General features: G+C 34.6%; 2 protein-coding genes across 6 annotated transcripts; one reads left to right on the top strand and one right to left on the bottom strand.

The window, feature by feature from the left end:
- The first annotated feature begins 4044 nt into the window (after positions 1-4044).
- LOC142541806 (uncharacterized) lies at positions 4045-4996 on the top strand. Its single transcript, XM_075648265.1, has 2 exons — positions 4045-4344; positions 4409-4996. Exons 1-2 carry the CDS (start codon positions 4045-4047, stop codon positions 4994-4996), a joined length of 888 nt encoding a protein of 295 aa, XP_075504380.1.
- Positions 4997-13689: 8693 nt separating this feature from the next.
- Positions 13690-17937, bottom strand: LOC142543036 (E3 ubiquitin-protein ligase At4g11680-like). Of its 5 annotated transcripts, none has more exons than XM_075649999.1 (5): positions 17793-17937; positions 16250-17087; positions 14846-14971; positions 14466-14748; positions 13690-14139 (listed from the first exon to the last, which is right to left on the bottom strand). In XM_075649999.1, the coding sequence occupies exons 2-5, from the start codon at positions 16906-16908 to the stop codon at positions 13939-13941; spliced, it is 1269 nt and encodes a 422-aa protein (XP_075506114.1). In that variant the 5' UTR covers positions 16909-17087; positions 17793-17937; the 3' UTR covers positions 13690-13938. The 5 variants fall into 5 exon arrangements, with proteins under 5 accessions (XP_075506114.1, XP_075506116.1, XP_075506115.1 ...); XM_075650001.1 differs by having other exon boundaries at positions 16250-17185; positions 17793-17920; XM_075650000.1 differs by having other exon boundaries at positions 16250-17332; positions 17793-17905.
- Positions 17938-19747: the final 1810 nt, after the last annotated feature.

Here is a 19747-nt window from a genome sequence, read left to right as displayed (position 1 = left end):
CTACAAACTACGTTTTTCTTTACGATTGATTGAAGTTTTAATTTTATTTTTGATCACACACACATATATATATATATATATGTGTGTGTGTGTATATATATATATATAACTTTGTTAAAATATTATTTTTGTAGTATAAGAGATTATTTGATTTTTTAAACTTTAGAAAATATATACTTTTATTATTTATATACGAATTTAAGATCTTTAGAATTTAAAATATAAAATATATATGATATAATTCTGGTCTGATCATCCGGTTGAACTTATTTGATCGATTGAACTGCTATTTTACGGTAGATTTAGGACGAGTGAAAAAGAAAGTGCACCCTATATATATTCGAGGGCAGAGGTAGATTTGTTAAAATTGGTCATGTTCATCAGGTCAACCCGCACTGCTATGAAAAATATACGGATCGGTCACTATAGTGGCATGTTTGAAGACGAGAATAAACATGCCAGTCTGCTTGGGTCATGGGTTGGGATGTCGACCAGGCCAATTATTTTAAAATAATTATTATATTATTTCAATTTTTTTATATATTATTGATGAGTTTTGAAATGTTTATAAATGGTGATGAGTTTTGAATGGTTTATATTATTTGTAATGTTTATTTTTATTGATAAAATTGAAATATGTACATTATTTATGTATGATTGTTAAATTTTTATATTATTTATAATGATTTATGTATGATTATCAGTTGATTACTTTTGAAATATTTATTTTATTTATAATAATTTATGAATGATTTTTTAAAAATATATTTTTACTAATTTTTTTATTTTTTTTAAATTGTCCGGCCTAACCCGTAACCCGTGGCGAGTTAAGGTGGGGTTAAGGTTTTCCCAACCTCTAAGTGGCGAGTTAACATGTTTTGACAGCTTTAGACAAATAGTATATATTTGGCTCAAATAAATCATAATTATGAATATTTAATTTCATTTTTAAAAGTTAAATCTGAATATTATTTTTTAATTTATAAACATTGTATAGTTCAAAACTAAGGGAGGATAATACGTTTTACTTATCAACATTTTGGCAATGAATAATCTTTGATAAATAACAAAATGTCTCCTGAAAGGTTCAGGTCAATCCTGAGCACCACCAGTGGTATCCAATCCCAAAATAAAATCAGGAAGGATCCAGTGCTTAGACTACAATTAGGAAGGACCCGATCTAATTTTGAGACAACACATGCATCTCCCGTCAAAAACTTATACTATTGTCGACTGCTCAATTTTGTTTTCTTCTCTTTATAATTTTATATGGGTCATTATATGATTTGATTTGTCTAATTCAAATATTTCTTACATTCACCCACTTGGCTCATATACAATATGACATTCACCATAGGAAAAAACAAAACACATGAATTATGGCTACAGGTCATCTAAAAATAATAATTTATTGTACTATATCAAGTTTACTTTGCAATATATTACAAATACTCGACCACCCTACTAAATATTCAGAAGCAGCCGTTCAACCGGTCTCAAGATGTAAAGCTATCCAACCATTTCAGTCTTAATTGATCATTTATTACACTCAACCGCTCAAGCATACAAGTCTGTAGCATAAGTACTACTCAACCATTCACCATACCGAAGTACATTTGAAAACGGTTGAGTAAGATATCTTCAAATAGAAGTCACACATCATACAAGGATCTCGCCTAATTTACCAGAAAAAGTTGACTATATGATCTTGCACTATAAACAAGAAATCAGAAGGTCATAATGTTTCTCGAAAAATGCATAGAGCAGAGCTTGTTACTTTTTGCTGTCAACGACCGTTTCTTTACATATTTGGTAAATGCCAAATTGCCCATCTATTGAAGTGTACTATGAATAAAAAAATGACAGCAACAACAATGCTTTTGCATTAATGCTCATTCATTGAGATGCAGTTGAACGTTGAACGGGCTAATGCAAAAAGCACTATAAATTTAGAATGCCAAGAAGAGTTGAAATTACGAAAATTACAATAACACGTATTCGAAGCAAATTTTCAAGCTCACATTCTCTGAAAGATTTCTTAGCGCTCTTCATACTAATATTCACTACTGCTCATCAACCCTTGCTTCCAATAACATTTATCAGATCATCAAGGATCATCAAGGACTTCTGTCAAACTATTCAACTGTTTCCATCTAGAACGTTTGAAGAGTGTTCGACAGTTTGAATATGAGGATTCATTATTTCTGAATATTTGTGTTGTATTAGTTTTTGACTTAGTCTCAACAATTTGTAAGAGTTAACTTTGAGTTTCAACTTAAGCAGTGGATAAGACATAAAATTGAAACGAGTTGTTACACATAATTGTAAAACCAAATTTTTATTCTTATAATAAATTCTTTTCTAGGTGGAAGAAGGGGTTACGTAGAAGTTTGAGTCTCTAAACATTCAAAAAAATCCTTGTGTCATTTCTTTACCGCACTTATTTATTTTGTTGACTTGCCATATTTGAGTATAACAACAAATTAAGAACCATCAGACCGTTATCCGCACTACTTGTGATCCGGCCGTTTCTCAAGTGTTGAGAAAAATAAGTCTTATATAGCTAACTTTATCAGGACTGGTCTCATTATTTATCAGTGTTTTAAAGAAAATTTTAAAGTATTTATTCACCCTTCTAAATATAATTTTGATATTTTACCAAAAATCTTCGTAGGGTAAAATTTATTATTTTTATATAATTAATTACTATTGATTATCATAATGCGATCCACAACCACTTAATGCATACTATTTCATAATTAACGATGATGATGCTATTCCTCAATTACTTAAAATTATACTGTTCATTGGACAAAATTTTGGTTTACTTAACGCTTTATATAATAATTATTTAGTAACACCATAAACATTTTCCAAAAGTTCACACAAGAAAGATCGGTAGGGCTAAGACGTCTTTAAAAAGCAAACTCCTTATACAAAGCAGTATTCCTCACGAAGACCAGTGACAAGTCAAAACAGTTTATATTGTTCTATGAAAAAATCCCTTAAATCATACTTTCTTATGTCACCTGATAATTATTATTCAATTTAATTATCTACACTATTTTTAATCTTTATAACCAAAACTTTCATTAAATAACTTGATTATTCACATTTTGACTTAATATGTTAATGTAAAATAACAACTTCATTATAGTTTAATATCAACTTAATGCGAATCTTGAGATGTCATATATTTTCGAGCTTAATTTGAATGAAAAAAACTTCAAGAATTAATGTAAACATAAAATTATATTTGCATGTTAATCAAATAAATAAATAACCATAAATTTGACATAATATCAAAATTAATTCATGGTAGCCACCACATTCTCCTCCAGGTTGCCGCTTGAGTTGCATTAAGAAAGAGAGCTATGGGCAGGAATGGGTTGAAGGCTATTAAATTAGATAGAGCAAGGCCTTTGATCGGGCTGAATGGTCTTGTTTAGCTGCAGTCATGAGGAAAATGGGTTTCTCAAACCATTGGATTGAGAGAGTGTTGGATTTCTTGGGGACAACCCAAATCTCATTCCTGGATAATGGCCAACGGGTTGGAAATGGTAGGCCGACACGAGGGATTTGTCAAGGCTGCCGCCTGCCCGTTATCCCCTTATTTATACTTGCTATGCTCGGAAGTGTTGAGTCAGGTGGTATGAAGGGGTATTAAATGTACTCGATCAGCAACTCGAGTCACACATCTGTTTTTTGCGGATGACAGTATTTTGTTTGGAACTACAATATGCTCCGGCTGGCTTGCGATTAAGGAAATTCTTACTTGCTACACGGACAGATTATTAACTTCAGTAAATCGTCAAATTACATTCAGTCCTATTACTTTGAATGCTACGAAGCGAGAGGTGTTCTCAACTATGGGCATGGCACACATGAGATATATTTTAGGACGCAGCAAACAGCGTGTTTTTAACTGTATCTTCTTTTTTTGACAGGAGTTACTTATTAAAGCTGTGGTTCAAGCTATTCCTACATAGCTCTTCTATCCATTCATTGATTTCTAATTTCTGGTGGGTGATGAGGAAAATGGAAATGGTAAAAGAATTCACTGGGTTGGATGGCATACACTATGCAAGGCTAAATCTAATGGTGGTATGGGCTTCCGTCATCCCTTATCCTTTAATCAAGCTTTACTTGCTAAACAGGGATGGAGGTTGTTGGTTTATTAGGATACTTTCCTGGCTCGTCTATTCCAAGCAAAATACTACATCCCGAGCTACCTTCCGAGAGCCGGGACTGGGGCATAACCCTTCATATGTTTGGAGAAGTCTTCTTTGGGGGAGGGAACTGCTTAAAAAAGGAATGAGATGGCGAATATCTTTTGGTCGAAATGTTTGTGTTTTTAAAGACCATTTCTTGATGAAACCCTATTACTCTTCCTTCCCCGGATGTGCAGGATCTGCGCATCTGTGATCTGAGGACCCCATTTAGAGTATGGGATTGGAATATAGTTCAAAAAGTTCTATGGCTTATTGACCATGAGGAAGTCCGTCCCATTCCACTGGGGAACCTAGACGGAGATGATGATATGGTCTGGTTTTACTACTCTTCTGGTGCTTACAAGGTGAAATCTGGTTATCATTTGGTGAGGAGTTCAGATGTGGACGGAAGCCATAGAGATCGTGGCAGGCAACAGAAGTGTTACAAGCGACTGTGGAGCCTTAATATACCGCCTGACGTTAAAATCTTTATTTGGCGTGCTTGTTCTGAAGCATTGCCTACATGCTTTCTGCTTGCCAAACGAGGAATTTCTGTAGGCCCAAGCTGCTCTCGGTGTGATAAAAGGCATGAGGATAATATTCATGCATGCTTTTGCAACGTAGCGAAAGATGTTTGGAATTTTACCGCTTTGTGGCCGTTGTTGGCAAGATTTATTGTTCACACTTTCATGGATCTCTTTTGTTGGGTGATGAAACAGGGCTTGGAGGATGACACAGCGATTTTTGCAACAATATCTTGGCGCCTTAAGAATATCAAGAAATAACTTCATTTTCGAATGTTACAAATCTGACCCACGATCTCTAATTTCTCAGGCTTCGAGCTCCCACGAAAAAGATTGATTCCCCCTCTACACAGAATCTTTGTCGCTGGCTACCTCCACCTCAAGGTACATATCAAATGCTGCTTTATTTCAAGATAAGTCCTTATTAGATGTGGGAATTGTTGGTCGAGATGATAGCGGAGTCGTGAAGGTATACTGGGCAATTATTTAAAGATGGATTTTATAAACGAATGATGTTAAAGCCATTGACAAATCAAGACTAGAAGTTGTTAATATTTCTTTGTAAACGGCAAACAAACACTGGCTCACGAGTTGGCCATTCAAGACGGTGGCTCCCCTTCTTAGTATGATTTTGTTCCTCTCTTTTTTTATCGGCCCTTGGCTTTGGTAATCTTGGATCATTTTTCCTCCTTTTGATCAAATATATTGGCTCGTTGAGTATGGCATGACCTAATAATTAAATCATGATGTTTTGCATTTCTTGCTCGTAAAAATATTTCATAATAATTGATAAAAATATATTTTAAAAATTATATATATTTAAGGATTAATATACATAACATACATGATAACCCTTTACTTTTTATATTCATTTAAGGGAAAAGTTTGTAATCAATCTCTTTTTCCAAACTCAACTTTCTTCTTATTCCCTACTCATCTAAATCTTTGTTTTAACTCCTCAATTTTCTAAAATTTTCAAAAACATCCTTAATTCCTTTGATTTTTGGTACGTGACACTGTTATTATACCTATCGAGCATGTTCTTGAAGGCATATAGCTCTAAGACATACAGCTACGCAAGGTTTCAGCCTATATATCATTCTTAAATAATCGATTTTTTTAAATGGCCCATCATGCTTCCGTATAATAAATTGAACTATTTATCTCTTTGACCGGAGTACCGTCGGGTTATATCCTACCGGGTTTTACAGACTGCTCCTCACAGCCTAACCACGCAGTCGCAATAGATGGTTCCTGACGCAGATTCCTTCAACAGCACCTAGCACAACTCTTTTTCGTTTCATATCCTCATGGTGTATAGTAAAGTAGTTTAATATTGAAACTAATACATGAGAGGGGACAAAAGTCTTGGTTCTTTTATTCAAACATATAAAATATTATTACATAGTAACCTCCTGCAGAGGAGGAGAAACCTATTTAGCTACTAATAGTAGCTGAACTTACAATACACATAAACGTTGAAAGAGAAAATATTACAAATATTTTGAAGAAAAACGAAGAGGTTGAGTGATGCCTTCATCTTCCTTATGCCTCCTTATTTATAAAGCCCTTTGCGGATTTGGATTTTGAACTTCAATTATTGGCATAACTTTTCTTTAATGCCTTCCAGCTGTGGTTGACACTATTTCTTGAGTGGGTCGAGTGAGTGGTTGAGTGGTCTATCCACTTGAGTTGTCTTCTTCCTAGATTATTAATCTAGAAACAGCTTGTACTTTGGATCTTATCTCCTGGCATAACCAGTTGATATGTGTCTGGATTATATCAGCTGAGATCTCGTTCCCTTCTTCTTTTAACAGTTTGTAGAGATCTTTAGTATTCATCAGCTGCTTTCTTAATGCTTTAATCCGTCTTTTAGAAACCTTAAGATATGTAGCATACATTTTCTTTGGTTCTAAATTTCGGTTTAAATATTGTGTGATTTTCTTGTTCCCATTTATCCTTTATTTATAGTTGTTTGGGTCCAAGTTTTCTTGGTCTTTTAGTGGGTTTATCTCATGCCCACTATCTCCTGTCGGGGAATCTTTTGACTTTTGTAATCCCCAAGAAAAAGTGATGGTATTCACATGTCCACTTATTTTTGTCGATAAATCTTAAACTTTTGATTTCCTCGAGAAAAACATGGTTGTGGTCCTTCACCACTTGGTCCTGTCTCAGCAAGATGCTTCTTGTCTGATCGAGGTCTGAAGCCCTTGCCGAATTCTGGCTCTTTTTGGTTTGAGCATTCTGGACAGATCTGTTCTGACCATCTTCCCACATGAGCCATATTGCAGAATTTTCGATAAGTTTCTTTACTCCCTGGAAGCTTACTATTCCACAGAAGATTTCTTTTCTTTTCGAATAGATTTTCTGCAAAACTTGTGGTTTTTCCTGTCATAGTATTTAACAGAAATGATCCGTTTACCGAATTATGATAAAATTTAAATGAAAACTTGACTTTGTCCATCTCAGTAAGACAGTCCCATGAACCCCATGCTCTTCTGGTGGAAATGTCATCTTCAGTTATTAAAGCAACAAGGGGTGTTTCTTCTGACGAAGGATCCTTGATAAATTTCTGAACATTTGTATCTGACCTTCTTAGCTTGATAAAATGAAAGGCTTCGTGAGAGCCTTTTCCTGCTGGTTCTGGTGCTGTACTGAAAAAGTATAGCTCCAGAATATTTCCTCTGGACAAATCATCGTTATTTGCCCAAATTTCATGAACAGCTTCCTGGATCCATTTTGGTAGATCTGACATTTCTGGAAAGCTTGGTGATGTGGTATAAAATGAGGCAAGAGCTCCGAATTCATACTAAGCTTTGACCTCATTTGGATATGAATTTGGTTTCATTCATACTCTAGGATATTTTCCTGCAACATCAACCTTGATAGTGGCTGGGTTAATGCCTACTCTTGTTTTCAATTTATCTCAATTTTGTTGGTACACCTGTAATGGAGAAATTGTAGCTTCATTAGTATCAACCTTAGATTTACCCTGTCAGTATTCGGTCTAAGGTTGATCTTTCTCTCTTCAATACCCGAGGTGAAGGGTTGACTTGAGGACTCGAGATAAGGATCTGGAGTCTCAATTTTGTTTTCAGCCGACTCATCTGGAGATGATCCCGACTTAACACTTGTGATAGAGATATTTGAATCCCATGCTCCAAGCATAGAGTCATGTACTCAAAAACTCTCCATTTGGGAAACCAGTGGCTTCTCAATGCCTTGGAAGATAGGCCTTTGCATTACAAACCATAACTGAGCATGTAAACGTACTGTGATTCAATCAGAGACAATTCTCTTATCGGCTTGTTGTAGCCTTCCCGCAACTTCTGCGTTTAAGGCCAGCTTGTTGAACTCGTTTTGAAGCATTTCAAGGTGTTCCCTCAAATGCCTCTTCATTTTTATGATGGCATCGATATCACCGCTGTCCATCTCTTGTTAAAAAATCTGCAAGAATATTTTCATGAGATTTAATTATCACAATATCAAAAATATAATTCTGACATAATGCTTGCCATCTTAATAATCTTGCTTTCTCAGGTTTAGATTCTATTTTATTCCGTGAGAAAGCTTTCACTTGTGTATTATCTTATCAACTTTCAAAGTGAATTTCTCTGCAAGTAAAAATAGTGGTCATTTTTCAAAAGTCATTTTTACTACATAAATTTTTTTCGTTGCTATGCCATCTTATGGCTTTTGCATCTGAGAAGAGTCCACTGCAATATCTTCATGACTGTTCTCCTTCTGGTGTCAGCTTGGTTAATACTGCCGCCAACCAATGATCACTAGCATCTGTATATAATATCAGCTCATCTTCATCCTAAGGAATAGCCATTTTCGGAAGATTTTTACAAATCTCCTTTAGTTGACTAAGTCCCTATGTGTGTTCTTTTGTCCATATAAATTTCGCATCTTTTCAGTAATGGACTGAACACTTTCCTGTGTTTTGCTAGGTTTTTATAAATATCCCAGCAAAATTAACAACCCCTAGAAAACTTTGAAGTTGTTTCTTTTATTTTAGCTACTATATGATCTTGCAAAATTATTCCAGACTCATCGATTTCTATTCCGAGGAATTCAATCTTTCTTGTGGCAATGACTGCTTTTTTCTGATAGAACCAGTCCTTCCTTTTTACAAACATCAGAGAAAATCTCTAGATACTTAATATGTTCTTCCATATTTTTAGATGCTATTAAAACATCATCGATATAGACAAACATAAATTTAAAATAATCTTTAAATAGATTATCCATTTTCCTTTGAAATATCTGAGGTGAATTAGCCAATCTCATTGGCAATATTTCCCATATATAATGTCCTATGTGTGGAGAAAGCTGCGAATTTCTTGCTTTCTTCCTGCATTCGAATCTGGTAAGATCTAGACTTACAATCGAATTTAGAGAATATATTTGCATTGCATATGCAACTGATTAGATATTCTCTGTTATGTATAAAATATTCATCAAATTCCAGAATCTTATTAATTTCTTCATAATTAATAACTAATTTGGGTTTGTTCTTTTTATTTCACCATGATTTCTTACCAGAAATCCTAGGCTACTACATGATGAAATTTCTGCTTTCATGAAACCAATGTCCAAATGTTTATTGATTATAATATGCATATTCCTTTGATCCACTATGTTCATTGGGATAGGTTTGCAACAGACAAATTCATACTATTTTCCTTCTTTAATTTTAAGTAAAGCTTTGAGTTGATTTTTATCCCACCATGCCAATGGATCTTCATTGTAATTTTTTTTATCCTTTTCTTGACATCCTCTAGTGATGCTTTTGATTCAAACCCTGCCTCATTCTGATGTAGAGCTATCTTGAGGCATTCTATTTCTTCGGGTTGGAGCTCTTTATCTACTCTTATTTGGAGCATTGTTTCTCCAAATCGTCTAGAATCTTTCATTTTTTGGTTTAGAAGATTTTTCTTCATCACCACGCTGCTGAAAAATTGAATTGGCAATTTTATATAAAATTCCTCTCGTAGTCGCTGGACTATGGTTTTATGATTACAAGGTATTGTAAACACTAATCGTCTAGTCTCATTTTCTTGAGTATATGATTTAAACATTTATAGGAAATTATTTCCTAGAAATATGTCAGCTCATGTATCATGAAAATAAATCGGTGGTGTTTTTACCTTATACCAAGGTGTTTGTCCAGCACCTCCAATTACGATTTCGGTCATCTTAATCCTCTTACATAGGATTAAGATTCTTCTAGAGAAATCTCTTCCAGAAATCTTTGGTAGTTCTTCTTCCAAATTATTTAGAAAAACCCCTCTTTTTGCGGTACAGATTTCAGCGTCTTAATCAATATAAGCAGCAAAATATTATGCTTTATATTGTTCGTATAACATTCCTGCTAGAATGTATATTGAGAAAGGACTTGTGGTCATTGGATTTTCCACATTCTATCTTCCGCCATAAACTTCATTTCATATTCTAGTATTTTCAAGGTTTATGTTCCTCGAGAAACTCTAGTCCAAGAACCAGTCGATATGGTTCTTTCCCTGGAATTTCTTTGATATGAACTTCTAATTCTCCGATATTAATCATTCATTGGTAAGTTCCTATCATAGGTTGTTCTAAATAGTATATGGTATTACAAGTAAATTGATCCCTTTGTTTTGTAATATCAAATATTATTTCTATTTTTTTCACCCTTCTTGGTATCTGAGTTTTCCTATTGTGGAAAAAAAAATTAGCTCATGTTGGGTTTCTTGGACATGTGCTTTTTCCCCCCCTGTAACTTGTAATTCTATCCCCTTGAAAAGATAGTTTTATTGATTCCAATCTAAGACTTTGATTACTCTCTAGAATCGGTTTGTCTTGTAATTGGATATCTATTTCCTGTATTAAATGAAACTCAATTATTTCTGGATAAATTGCCTGAAGCAACTTTTCCAAATATCTCAGGTATTTCAATAAACTCATTTCTAATAAACAATTCTGAATGATGTGTATTAGATAGAGCATATGAAATTTGATAGGTAATAGAATATGGTCTATTACCTTATTTCATCAGTCTTTTTTCCTTGAAATTCTGATGTAATGTCAAGGCTCGACTGAAATCTCGATCTACCAAATTGTAGGCAATCCTCGGATAGATTACTCCTACAATCTTTCCTGCGCATAGATTTTCTGAGATGGTTCCCATTACTGAATCTTGAAGGTTCCTCATTCTTTTGTCGCATATAGCAATATCAATGGGAGAATCTATTTCTTCTTTGAAAGTAGCTTTTATCATAATTTAGATTGTTCCAATATGAATCCAGGACATGGTCCGCGCTACTTCTATCTTAAGTTTTTGTAATTCCTCCTTAATATATTCAGAAGGAATTAGTTGCATCTCCATTCTATTTCCTGTAAGTTCCATTGGAATTGTCATTTTCCTTCTGAAAACTTTATAGATTATATTATTCTTTCTGTTTCTTAGGCCAAGACTTCCTAGAACTTTTCTACATGTCCTGCAGAGAATTCCTGATATCTCTGAAAACTAAAATTTTCTCTCATGATCCTTTGGACCATGTTATGATATATTGTTGTCTGGCTAAAGAATCCAGACAAATCTTCATGTGTTTCGTGTCGAAACACCTCGTCTTCAGTCAGATTCCGATTCAATTCCATCAGATTCTTCCTGACTCAAAACTTCTTCTTCTTCATATATACTTTCGTCTGAGGCAATATCCTCAAACTGATATACTTGAATAAGATCCTTGTAATAAACTGCTTCTTCAATATCCGGGGTTGGATCGAAGCATTTTATTCTTCTTTTTTTCATTTTCTGGACAGTTGGTCGAGATATGACCTCTTGCTCCACATGTCCATAAATACAATCCTTAAAACTTTCATTAGCTCGAGTGTGAGCTCTTCTGAAAGTTTTCTTTGTAGGCATTCTCCATGTGCTTCGAGATGTACTTGATGCTTGAGAAGATATCATACTTCTTAATAGTCAACTTCTTTGTCCAGATTTGTAAGATCTGACTTTTTGTCTTGATCAAACTGTTCTTGGTTTCCAAGAACTTCTTCCACTTTTGGCGTAAGGATGAGATCTAAAATTCTTCCTTTCTGCCTTTGTGGTTTACTTCCAATTATTGTTGAAAGATCATTTTCTTTACAACACAAATGAGTTCTTTTATTGATACCCCTTAAGCGTTTGTAATTCTTTTGTAATGTTGTCATATGATACCAGTTGTCAATTCTCCTTTGAGAAAAGAGGTTCTTCGTGCCAATGTATCTGGATTGCCAGAGACATATTTTCTTATAAGCAATTCTCTCCAGGTACTCGGCATTTTGACAAAGAAAAGCTGCATAGCTATATTTTTTCAACTCCTGAATTTCATCTATATTTAGTGAATAACATAATATATTCATCAACTAAACATATATCATGTAATTCAAGGCTATACAGAGCTTGAGTATATTTTTTCCTCTTCTCTGTATATTAACTATTAAAATAGTCTACCCCTATAAATTGTGCTTTAAATTGGGTAGCCATTTTTCCAGCTATCTCACTAAGAGATTCTCCAGCTAGGACTGACTCTTTGGTTTCCAATGAAGTCACGTCTCAAGCAATTTTAACTGATCTCATAAGACTCATTTCTAAAAGTTTAACGAATCCTTCTATGTTGAGATCAAGTGTTCTTGCAGCGATTCTCATAGCAGATGTCCAGTCATCTATGAGATCTTCTCTGTTTTTGAAATCTAGTACATCAAGGTTAAGCATAACCCCATAAGGATGTATAGGTTCTAAAACAGTTTTCCCATAGAGTGTTTGGTGCAAGGGAATTTGATTTCTCCCTGTTCTTGTTCTCGCTGGGTGTAATTCTCCACCGATATGGAAATCGGGTTGAGATTCTCTCGTATTTATATTCTGAGATCTCACACTTTCCCTTCGTGGTTCCTGAGAAGATGATCAAGTTATAGAAGGTTGTTCACCTCCCGTTGTGTTCATCTTCAGATCTACGACCTTGAGATTTGTAAATGATTCTGCAAGTTCTTATAGATCCTCGAGACCAATCCTTTTTAAAGTTGTCATTAGATTAATTTCTATTATGAGACAAATTTAATTAGATTGATCATTTCTTCTTCTTCAGTCAAAAGTTTTAACACTATTTTGGCCTTCTCTTGTTGATGTAACAATGGTTCAGTACCAAAGGATGGTGGTAACCTTCTTTCTGAAGTTCTCTTACTAGAACTTGGTTGTTGTTCTAGGATTTGAATTCTTGTTCGAATATCCTTTAATATTCCAAGAATTTCTCCCTGGTTTTCAAGGATTTTCTCCACATTCTGTGGTACATAATACAATATATTGTCATAATTTTGTACCAACTTTTTAATTTCTCTAAGATCTCCAGAAAGTTTAGAGGAATCTAGTACTATTTCTAAGAACATGTTATTTTGAATCATAATTTTACCTTAAGATTCTGATAGGCTCTTTCTTGATATCTAACTTTGGTTAGATCTTCCTGTTTCAAATATTTCAGAGTTCTGGAATAAATCCTGTAAATAGTTATCTCGAACCTGGGTTCGGATTCATGTTAATTGAGAAAATTCTCCTCATCAAACATTTAATTACTTTATAATAATAAATTTGTATATTTGAAATAATTTTACCTCAGCTCTGATACCATTTTACCCAGGAAAATCGATCGTTATCAATTACAAGGATATTTTTATCAATTTTAAACTTTTTAGGGCGTGAGCAAAGTTTTTTAGGTGTAGGGAATTAAGATAAATATAAGTTTGGGTTTAATAATTTAAAACCAATTTCCCTTCATTTAACACCTTGCGCTTACACGATATTTTTAATTTTTTTGAATAATAGATATGGATAAATCTAATTTACTGAAGAAAAGGGTTGAGATATCCATCATGAAAGACTATCTAGCGCTAGGACCGTAATCCAACAATAGAATAAATAAACTAAAGCAACCATCTTGTGACCAAGAAACATTTTGTTCCAACCCATTTCATATATCAGGAAAGTGTTGAACTTGCAGCAATTTGTATCATACTGAAAACTATTTGCCATATGTGAAATCATTGAAGGCAAACAAAGAGTAACCTAAATCATAAGTCAAGGGGACCAATTTTTGGGTATCATTAAACTGAAGCCTACACATTGTGAGGCTCCCTCCCTTGGTATTGAAACCAAGCTGAATATTTCTTCGCAGCAGTCTCATATTTTATATGGTGCTATTTCGCAGATTGGCAGTTGCTTCGATAAGGGAACTCGAAATGGTCTCGCCAACTTCGGCTTTGCAGAGTGGACATGATGCATTGATTCTCAGCCATTTGTCAACGCACTCCTTGTGAAAGAGATGCAAGCAAGGCAGCTCTCTCAGTTCATCATTATTTAGGTACTTGGCTAAGCAGATACAGCATGCCTGTGGATCAGAATAACCAAAGTTACTTTTCAGGGTCGAGTAATGAACTGGAGGGCCACAGACTGCAGGAACATCATGCAATTTACATAAATCAAGTCCAGCAGATAATGTACACCAGAATACATGCAGTTGCGTTGACAGAAGTAGAAGTGATGAGGCTCAAATCCATGACGGTTTTTAACAGAGATGAATTAGATTTCACATGATACTGACCTCATATTTTCATCAATAACGATGAAATGGGGGACAAAGTAGTCAAATCATTCAAATGTAGCTATTTTTATCAACAATATTTAATAATTCGAATAGAATAAAATGAATCATACTGCATCCTCTCCTGATATTGCACGTTCATTCTCTGTTCCAGCAGCCACTATCCCGCCTTCAGCTGCACCAGAGACACTGTCCTTGCTCTTGTTTTTCTTAACTTTAAATTTATACGTTGGCAGAGAACTAATAGACTCGGGAGTAGCTCCTCTATTCTGAGCCAAATCTTCTCTGAAGCCCAGAACGGAAAATATACAAGGAAGGCAGCAGCAAATTGTAGCACAGAGAATGAAAGGCATTGCATAGCCAATACAGCTAAATGTGAGAAATACTATACATAATCTGTAAGTGAAAAAATTCCAAAAAAATATTGTAAATTAAATAAGAAACTGAACAAATCTCAATAAGAGTATGCTAAGAAAATGTATTCTCGCAGCACCTGTACAAATTCGGGGCATCAGTGGATGAGGAGTGCCCTCCAAAAATCCAGACATTCCCAACAACAAACCAAACAGCAAAGAAACAATCCAAACCCATCTTGAAGTATTCGACGAACGCCTTAAGCCTGCAAAAATAAGGATGGAGAATTTAGTTCACCACAATGTAATTATCAACTTCATGGTCACAAAACATTAAGTTCAACATGAATAATTTTTTTATGCATACGAATCAGTTAACAACTTTAACTGTAGCAAAGATATCGATGTTAAAGCACTTTCCTAAAAAAAGCTAAGCAGAACAAGGCAAAGTGTCACTGGTAAACCTTCATAAATTTCTCACCCCTGGAAGATCACGGTAAAATATTACCTCATGAACATCACACTAATAGATCTTTAGCTCGTTGCTAAAGATAGAAGATGTACAGCCTTGCTAAGATACACAACTGGTGATGATTTAACTGGAGATGAAACAAATAAAAGCACCCAGAAAACAAATTTCCCAGGAGAAAAAGCAGGAGAAAGGTTATTCGTTTTCCATTTCTGACTAAGTACAGAGGCAAGAGAATGCATACATGGACTCAGAAACATGTTATTCTTTAACAACCACAATACCATCTTGAATTAAACCATATATCCTATGTCCAAATTCTTAATGGCTAATAGAAAGAACTGTGTGCTGGTCTAACTTTATCCTCATACAAACTTTTTCCCCCATTAGGAAAACCTCTCTTCCTATCAAAGTACAAGCTTTCAATGGGACATTACCATCACTTGATAGATTGAATATTCATTACTAAACAGAAAAAACTCCATTTGACAGAATCCCCAAGTTGCCAGCCAAACAAAGGCAACAATGAAACCTGAGATCAAATCTCTCTCTAGCAGGTTCAAAATATTTATATGGTATAAGATTTCAAAGCAATTTGGTTTTCATTGGGTATGGCCAGGGAAAAAAACACTTTTATAGATAATTGATGAGTGTAAAAATTCATAAAATCAGGGAAGATGGTGATTTAGCAACTATTCGGAAGTTGTGAAAAGAAAAAATCTCAGAAGGACCTCGAGGAAATGCATCTCAATTGTGGGAGAACATAAAATATTTTATCTTACTTTGGGCACATTAGGATAAAGATCTTAAAAAACCTGTTTAGCTCATTGCTATTGGCCAGCAACCTATATTAATCTAAGTCAATATCATGTCATACGATTGTGTTAAAATTAGGTACGCCAATTGCGTTGTCTCCTTATTCCTCAAAAAATTGGCAAGAAGGATTCCTTATCCTTTCGATTATAAATTGAACGTTTATTAATAAATTTCTTTTTCATTATAAAAATATCACTTAAGACAAGGACAATGAGATAAAAGGCTTAAACATGGTAATTAGAACAAACATCCTGCATACCTAGAATTTGGTAAACCGTTACTTTGAGTGCCTCTGGCTGCTGTACCAGTTGGCCGGCGATCTTCTCCTCCGATGACTCTCCCTGTCAAAGAGCCAGTCATATTGTTGCCCTGAGAAGAATCCTGACGAAGTTGAAATGAAACCTGTTCAGAACCCTGGTTCCGATAACTAAAACGCCAATATAGAAGAGGGAGGATCGCCAAACAGCCAGATGCATAACCCACGATCCATGTTTTCAAAGGAGCGCCTGGCTTTTCGTGCTTCGACAGAGACAACACAATAATAGCTGCAATAATTTGGCTTATAGTCAACAGTAGCTCAACTGATATCCATAAGCCAGAATTTAGTGGACTCCTTTGGCGGCCACGATTATTTCCTCTTCGCATCTGTAATGTGTTCCTTGTGGTTGATCCATTGGCAGAAAAAACCGGGGGTTGATAAACAGGAACTCTTGAGCTAGCACTAGGTTGATTTTCACTATGTTGCCGCTCCAAGGCCCCAAACGGCCTGTCATGGGACAAACCAGAAGAAGAAGCGTCACTGCCACTAGTAATTTCAATAACATGTTCATTATCGTTGTGGGTATCGGCTCGCTCCATTAACAAAAAGGCTTTGTAGGGTTGGTTTTTACGTTGAAGTCCCAATAAGGGCAGAGCCATCCGAGTCCACCGAACGGACAAGGCAACACCTCGATGACATGGGACAACAGACCAGTAAAAATATCTTCAGACCCCTTCCTATCAATGCCAAAACCGAATGCCTGATAAGGTTAAGTCACTCAAATGCCGCAGAATTTTCCAACACTTCACCGAGCACACATAATCATTGTCCTGAACCCCTGGTCAAGTAACACAAGGCAGGATATTATAATCCACCTCATTCGGTCAGTACATTTCAATAATAAAACCTTCTCTGTGTTTCGTGGACAAAACCAACCTGACAATCAATTCAAAAGGAAACAGAAGTTTCGTGATTTTCTAACAAATTTTCAGGAAACTCAGCACTTCAAAAAATTCAGTCGCTAGAAAACAGATCCCAGCACTGTAAAATGAACAATTATCATGATAACAGACAGCTACACCTCTTCAAGAATAATAAACCGTCAAGGCAAAAGGATAAAAGTATTAAGTGAATCTTTAGCATTAGTTCAATCCAAGATGACCAATCAAAACAACAAATTTTGTAACCTAATACCAATATCAATAAATAGAATCGTCAAAACCTTAACATCTAACTTTGACACTCATCTGTCCGTAATAAATTCGATCATTTTGGAATTCAAATTGAGAACAATTTCCAAATTCCACAACCCAGGAAATCAAAATCCCGAGTAGCAATAAATCGTTGACCAACCATCTCATGCTCGTCATAAATAACAAAATCTCCGAAATGCAAAGTCTACATATAAATTCAAAACCAAAATAAATTATATACAAAACAGCGAAAAAGGGGGGCACATTAATCTAGACTAAGTAACTTGAAAAATCTGCAGATAAATCATATTCATTAAAGCCAAAAAAAATTAAAAATTCATGATTCTGACCAACGTTTCGATGAAGGGAAGATTTAAGTGACCATATGAAAAATCTGTGAAAGCTTTTCTCCGTAAGATGGCTCTGAATCGTTCGTTCCGACGACTCTTGGATTGTTATCAAATGCGAATAATATTTCACAATCATCTATTTAATTTTCATTTTTTTTTTCTGAACAATGATTGTATTTTTTATTTTATAAAATTTTTTATTTCCACATTACTAAGAATATTTATTTTTAAAATAATAAATTGGCATATTATACATAAAAAAATTAATTGCTATAAAAAGCTTTAACTATTGAAATATTTATTATAATTTATTTTTTCGTTATTAAGAAAATGAGTGTTTCAAATAAACTTCAACAAGTTTTTTTTTAAAAAAAAACAGTTAATATAAAAAACTTCGAATATTCTATATTACTAATGATAATATTGATAATATATTAATAAAAATAACTTTAGACTTTCTAAGTCTAATGCCCGGAAATAAAATATTTTTGGTTAGTTTGAGAAATTAGATCTTACGTCTGCATACACATTGAGTAAGTTGAGACACGATTCATGACCAATGATCATGGAAGATGATGAGTCAAACTGTTTGGGGGAATCTGGAACAACGTGAGGATGAAAATCACGGACGCTACACAACTCATCACCAACAAATCAATACAAAATTCTCTGCAAATTTCATCTATTTTATTTCATTTTAACTCGTTTATTTTTAATTTTCATTAGCTTAATTTCCTTAGTTACCAGCTGAACTGAACTTACGAAGACAACTGACTGATCAGTTGGAAACTGTTCAGTTGATATATTCAGTTGTGAGCTTACCAGCGGTTGCTTATCAGCTGATCATTCAGCTGTACACGTCATCAGTTGTTGAAAAGGACATTCAACCGACAACAGTACAAGGCAGACTGCAACAGATAGTGGGAACGCCACAATACAGCTATAATGTATGAATGTCAGAAGAATGTTGACATGACAAACCAACGGATAAAAAGATTCAAATTTCATTTAATATTACCGTTGAAGGGAAGCCTATAAATAGCAGAAGAGAAGCAGTTGAAAACATTATCGACCTACTATTTCATTAAGCTTGCTGTTATCCCTGCTGAAATTATCGCTCATTACTCAATAATCAAAACGCTCACACTTATCAGATATATTTGTAGCATTTGAGGCTACTTTTCGAGCTTATAAGCACAAACTGTTTTGTTGTTTATTTGATCTTTAACTAGATCAGTTGTGAAAGTTCTAACTGTGAGATATTTTTTGAAACTAAGAGTTTCAGCTTTGGCAGTGTTAAGTCCAAAATGAAGTGGGTCTGTACAAGTTTTGTATCGATCAAAGCCTTTTAGTGCATATCATATCCTTGTGATAGAAGAGGTGACGTAGGAGTAATTAAAATCTCCGAACATCCATAAATATTTGAGTGTTCTCACTTCAGTTATTTATTCTATCTTTCAGTTAGTTTATTTCCGCAACTAGTTATCAGTTAAACTGATTGTTATTGACTGACAAGATTCCTAGTTTCAGTTTGTCACAAAACTGACACTTTATTCGAAAAAGATTCTAAAATCGTGAGTGTTTATTCAACCCCCCTTCTAAACACATCTCAATCTATCAACCGATCTTAACAGTATTCAGTCAACTTTTCTAATTATAATTGTAAAAATGTTTATTACCGTTTTGGATGACAAAGTGTAATTTGTTGTTGTTCATGTTTTTACCTTCCATTTCTTAAGTTAATTTCCTAGTTTTGGGGCTTACCGAGAGAGTTATAACTAACGATCGATTTGAGATTCACATCGCATGTTTTTAAAAGTCGGATTTTCACACACTTGGCACGATTTCATGCCTAGCACGCCCACATAATTTTTTTGTGCAAACAGTTTTGGCTCGCTCAGTGGGACCATGCCGCCAAGGAAGCGAGGAAACAATGAAAAAGGTGAAATGATGTT

The sequence above is a fragment of the Primulina tabacum genome, chromosome 4 (assembly GCF_025594145.1).
Source record: "Primulina tabacum isolate GXHZ01 chromosome 4, ASM2559414v2, whole genome shotgun sequence".
Lineage (NCBI taxonomy): Eukaryota > Viridiplantae > Streptophyta > Magnoliopsida > Lamiales > Gesneriaceae > Primulina > Primulina tabacum.
The sequence above is the reverse complement of the archived record's forward strand: the minus strand, read 5'-3'. Positions and strand labels throughout refer to the sequence as shown.

What these genes read in the sequence shown, in the direction of transcription:
- LOC142543036 (XM_075649999.1), bottom strand. Translation starts at nt 16,908, where the DNA reads ATGGCTCTGCCCTTATTGGGACTTCAACGTAAAAACCAACCCTACAAA. An exon ending in GATGCCCCGAATTTGTACAG is followed by an intron (nt 14,749 to 14,845) that starts GTGCTGCGAGAA and finishes TTTCACTTACAG; the next exon opens with ATTATGTATAGTATTTCTCA. An exon ending in CAATATCAGGAGAGGATGCA is followed by an intron (nt 14,140 to 14,465) that starts GTATGATTCATT and finishes TCTGATCCACAG; the next exon opens with GCATGCTGTATCTGCTTAGC.
- LOC142541806 (XM_075648265.1), top strand. Translation starts at nt 4,045, where the DNA reads ATGGTAAAAGAATTCACTGGGTTGGATGGCATACACTATGCAAGGCTA. An exon ending in GAATATCTTTTGGTCGAAAT is followed by an intron (nt 4,345 to 4,408) that starts GTTTGTGTTTTT and finishes CCGGATGTGCAG; the next exon opens with GATCTGCGCATCTGTGATCT.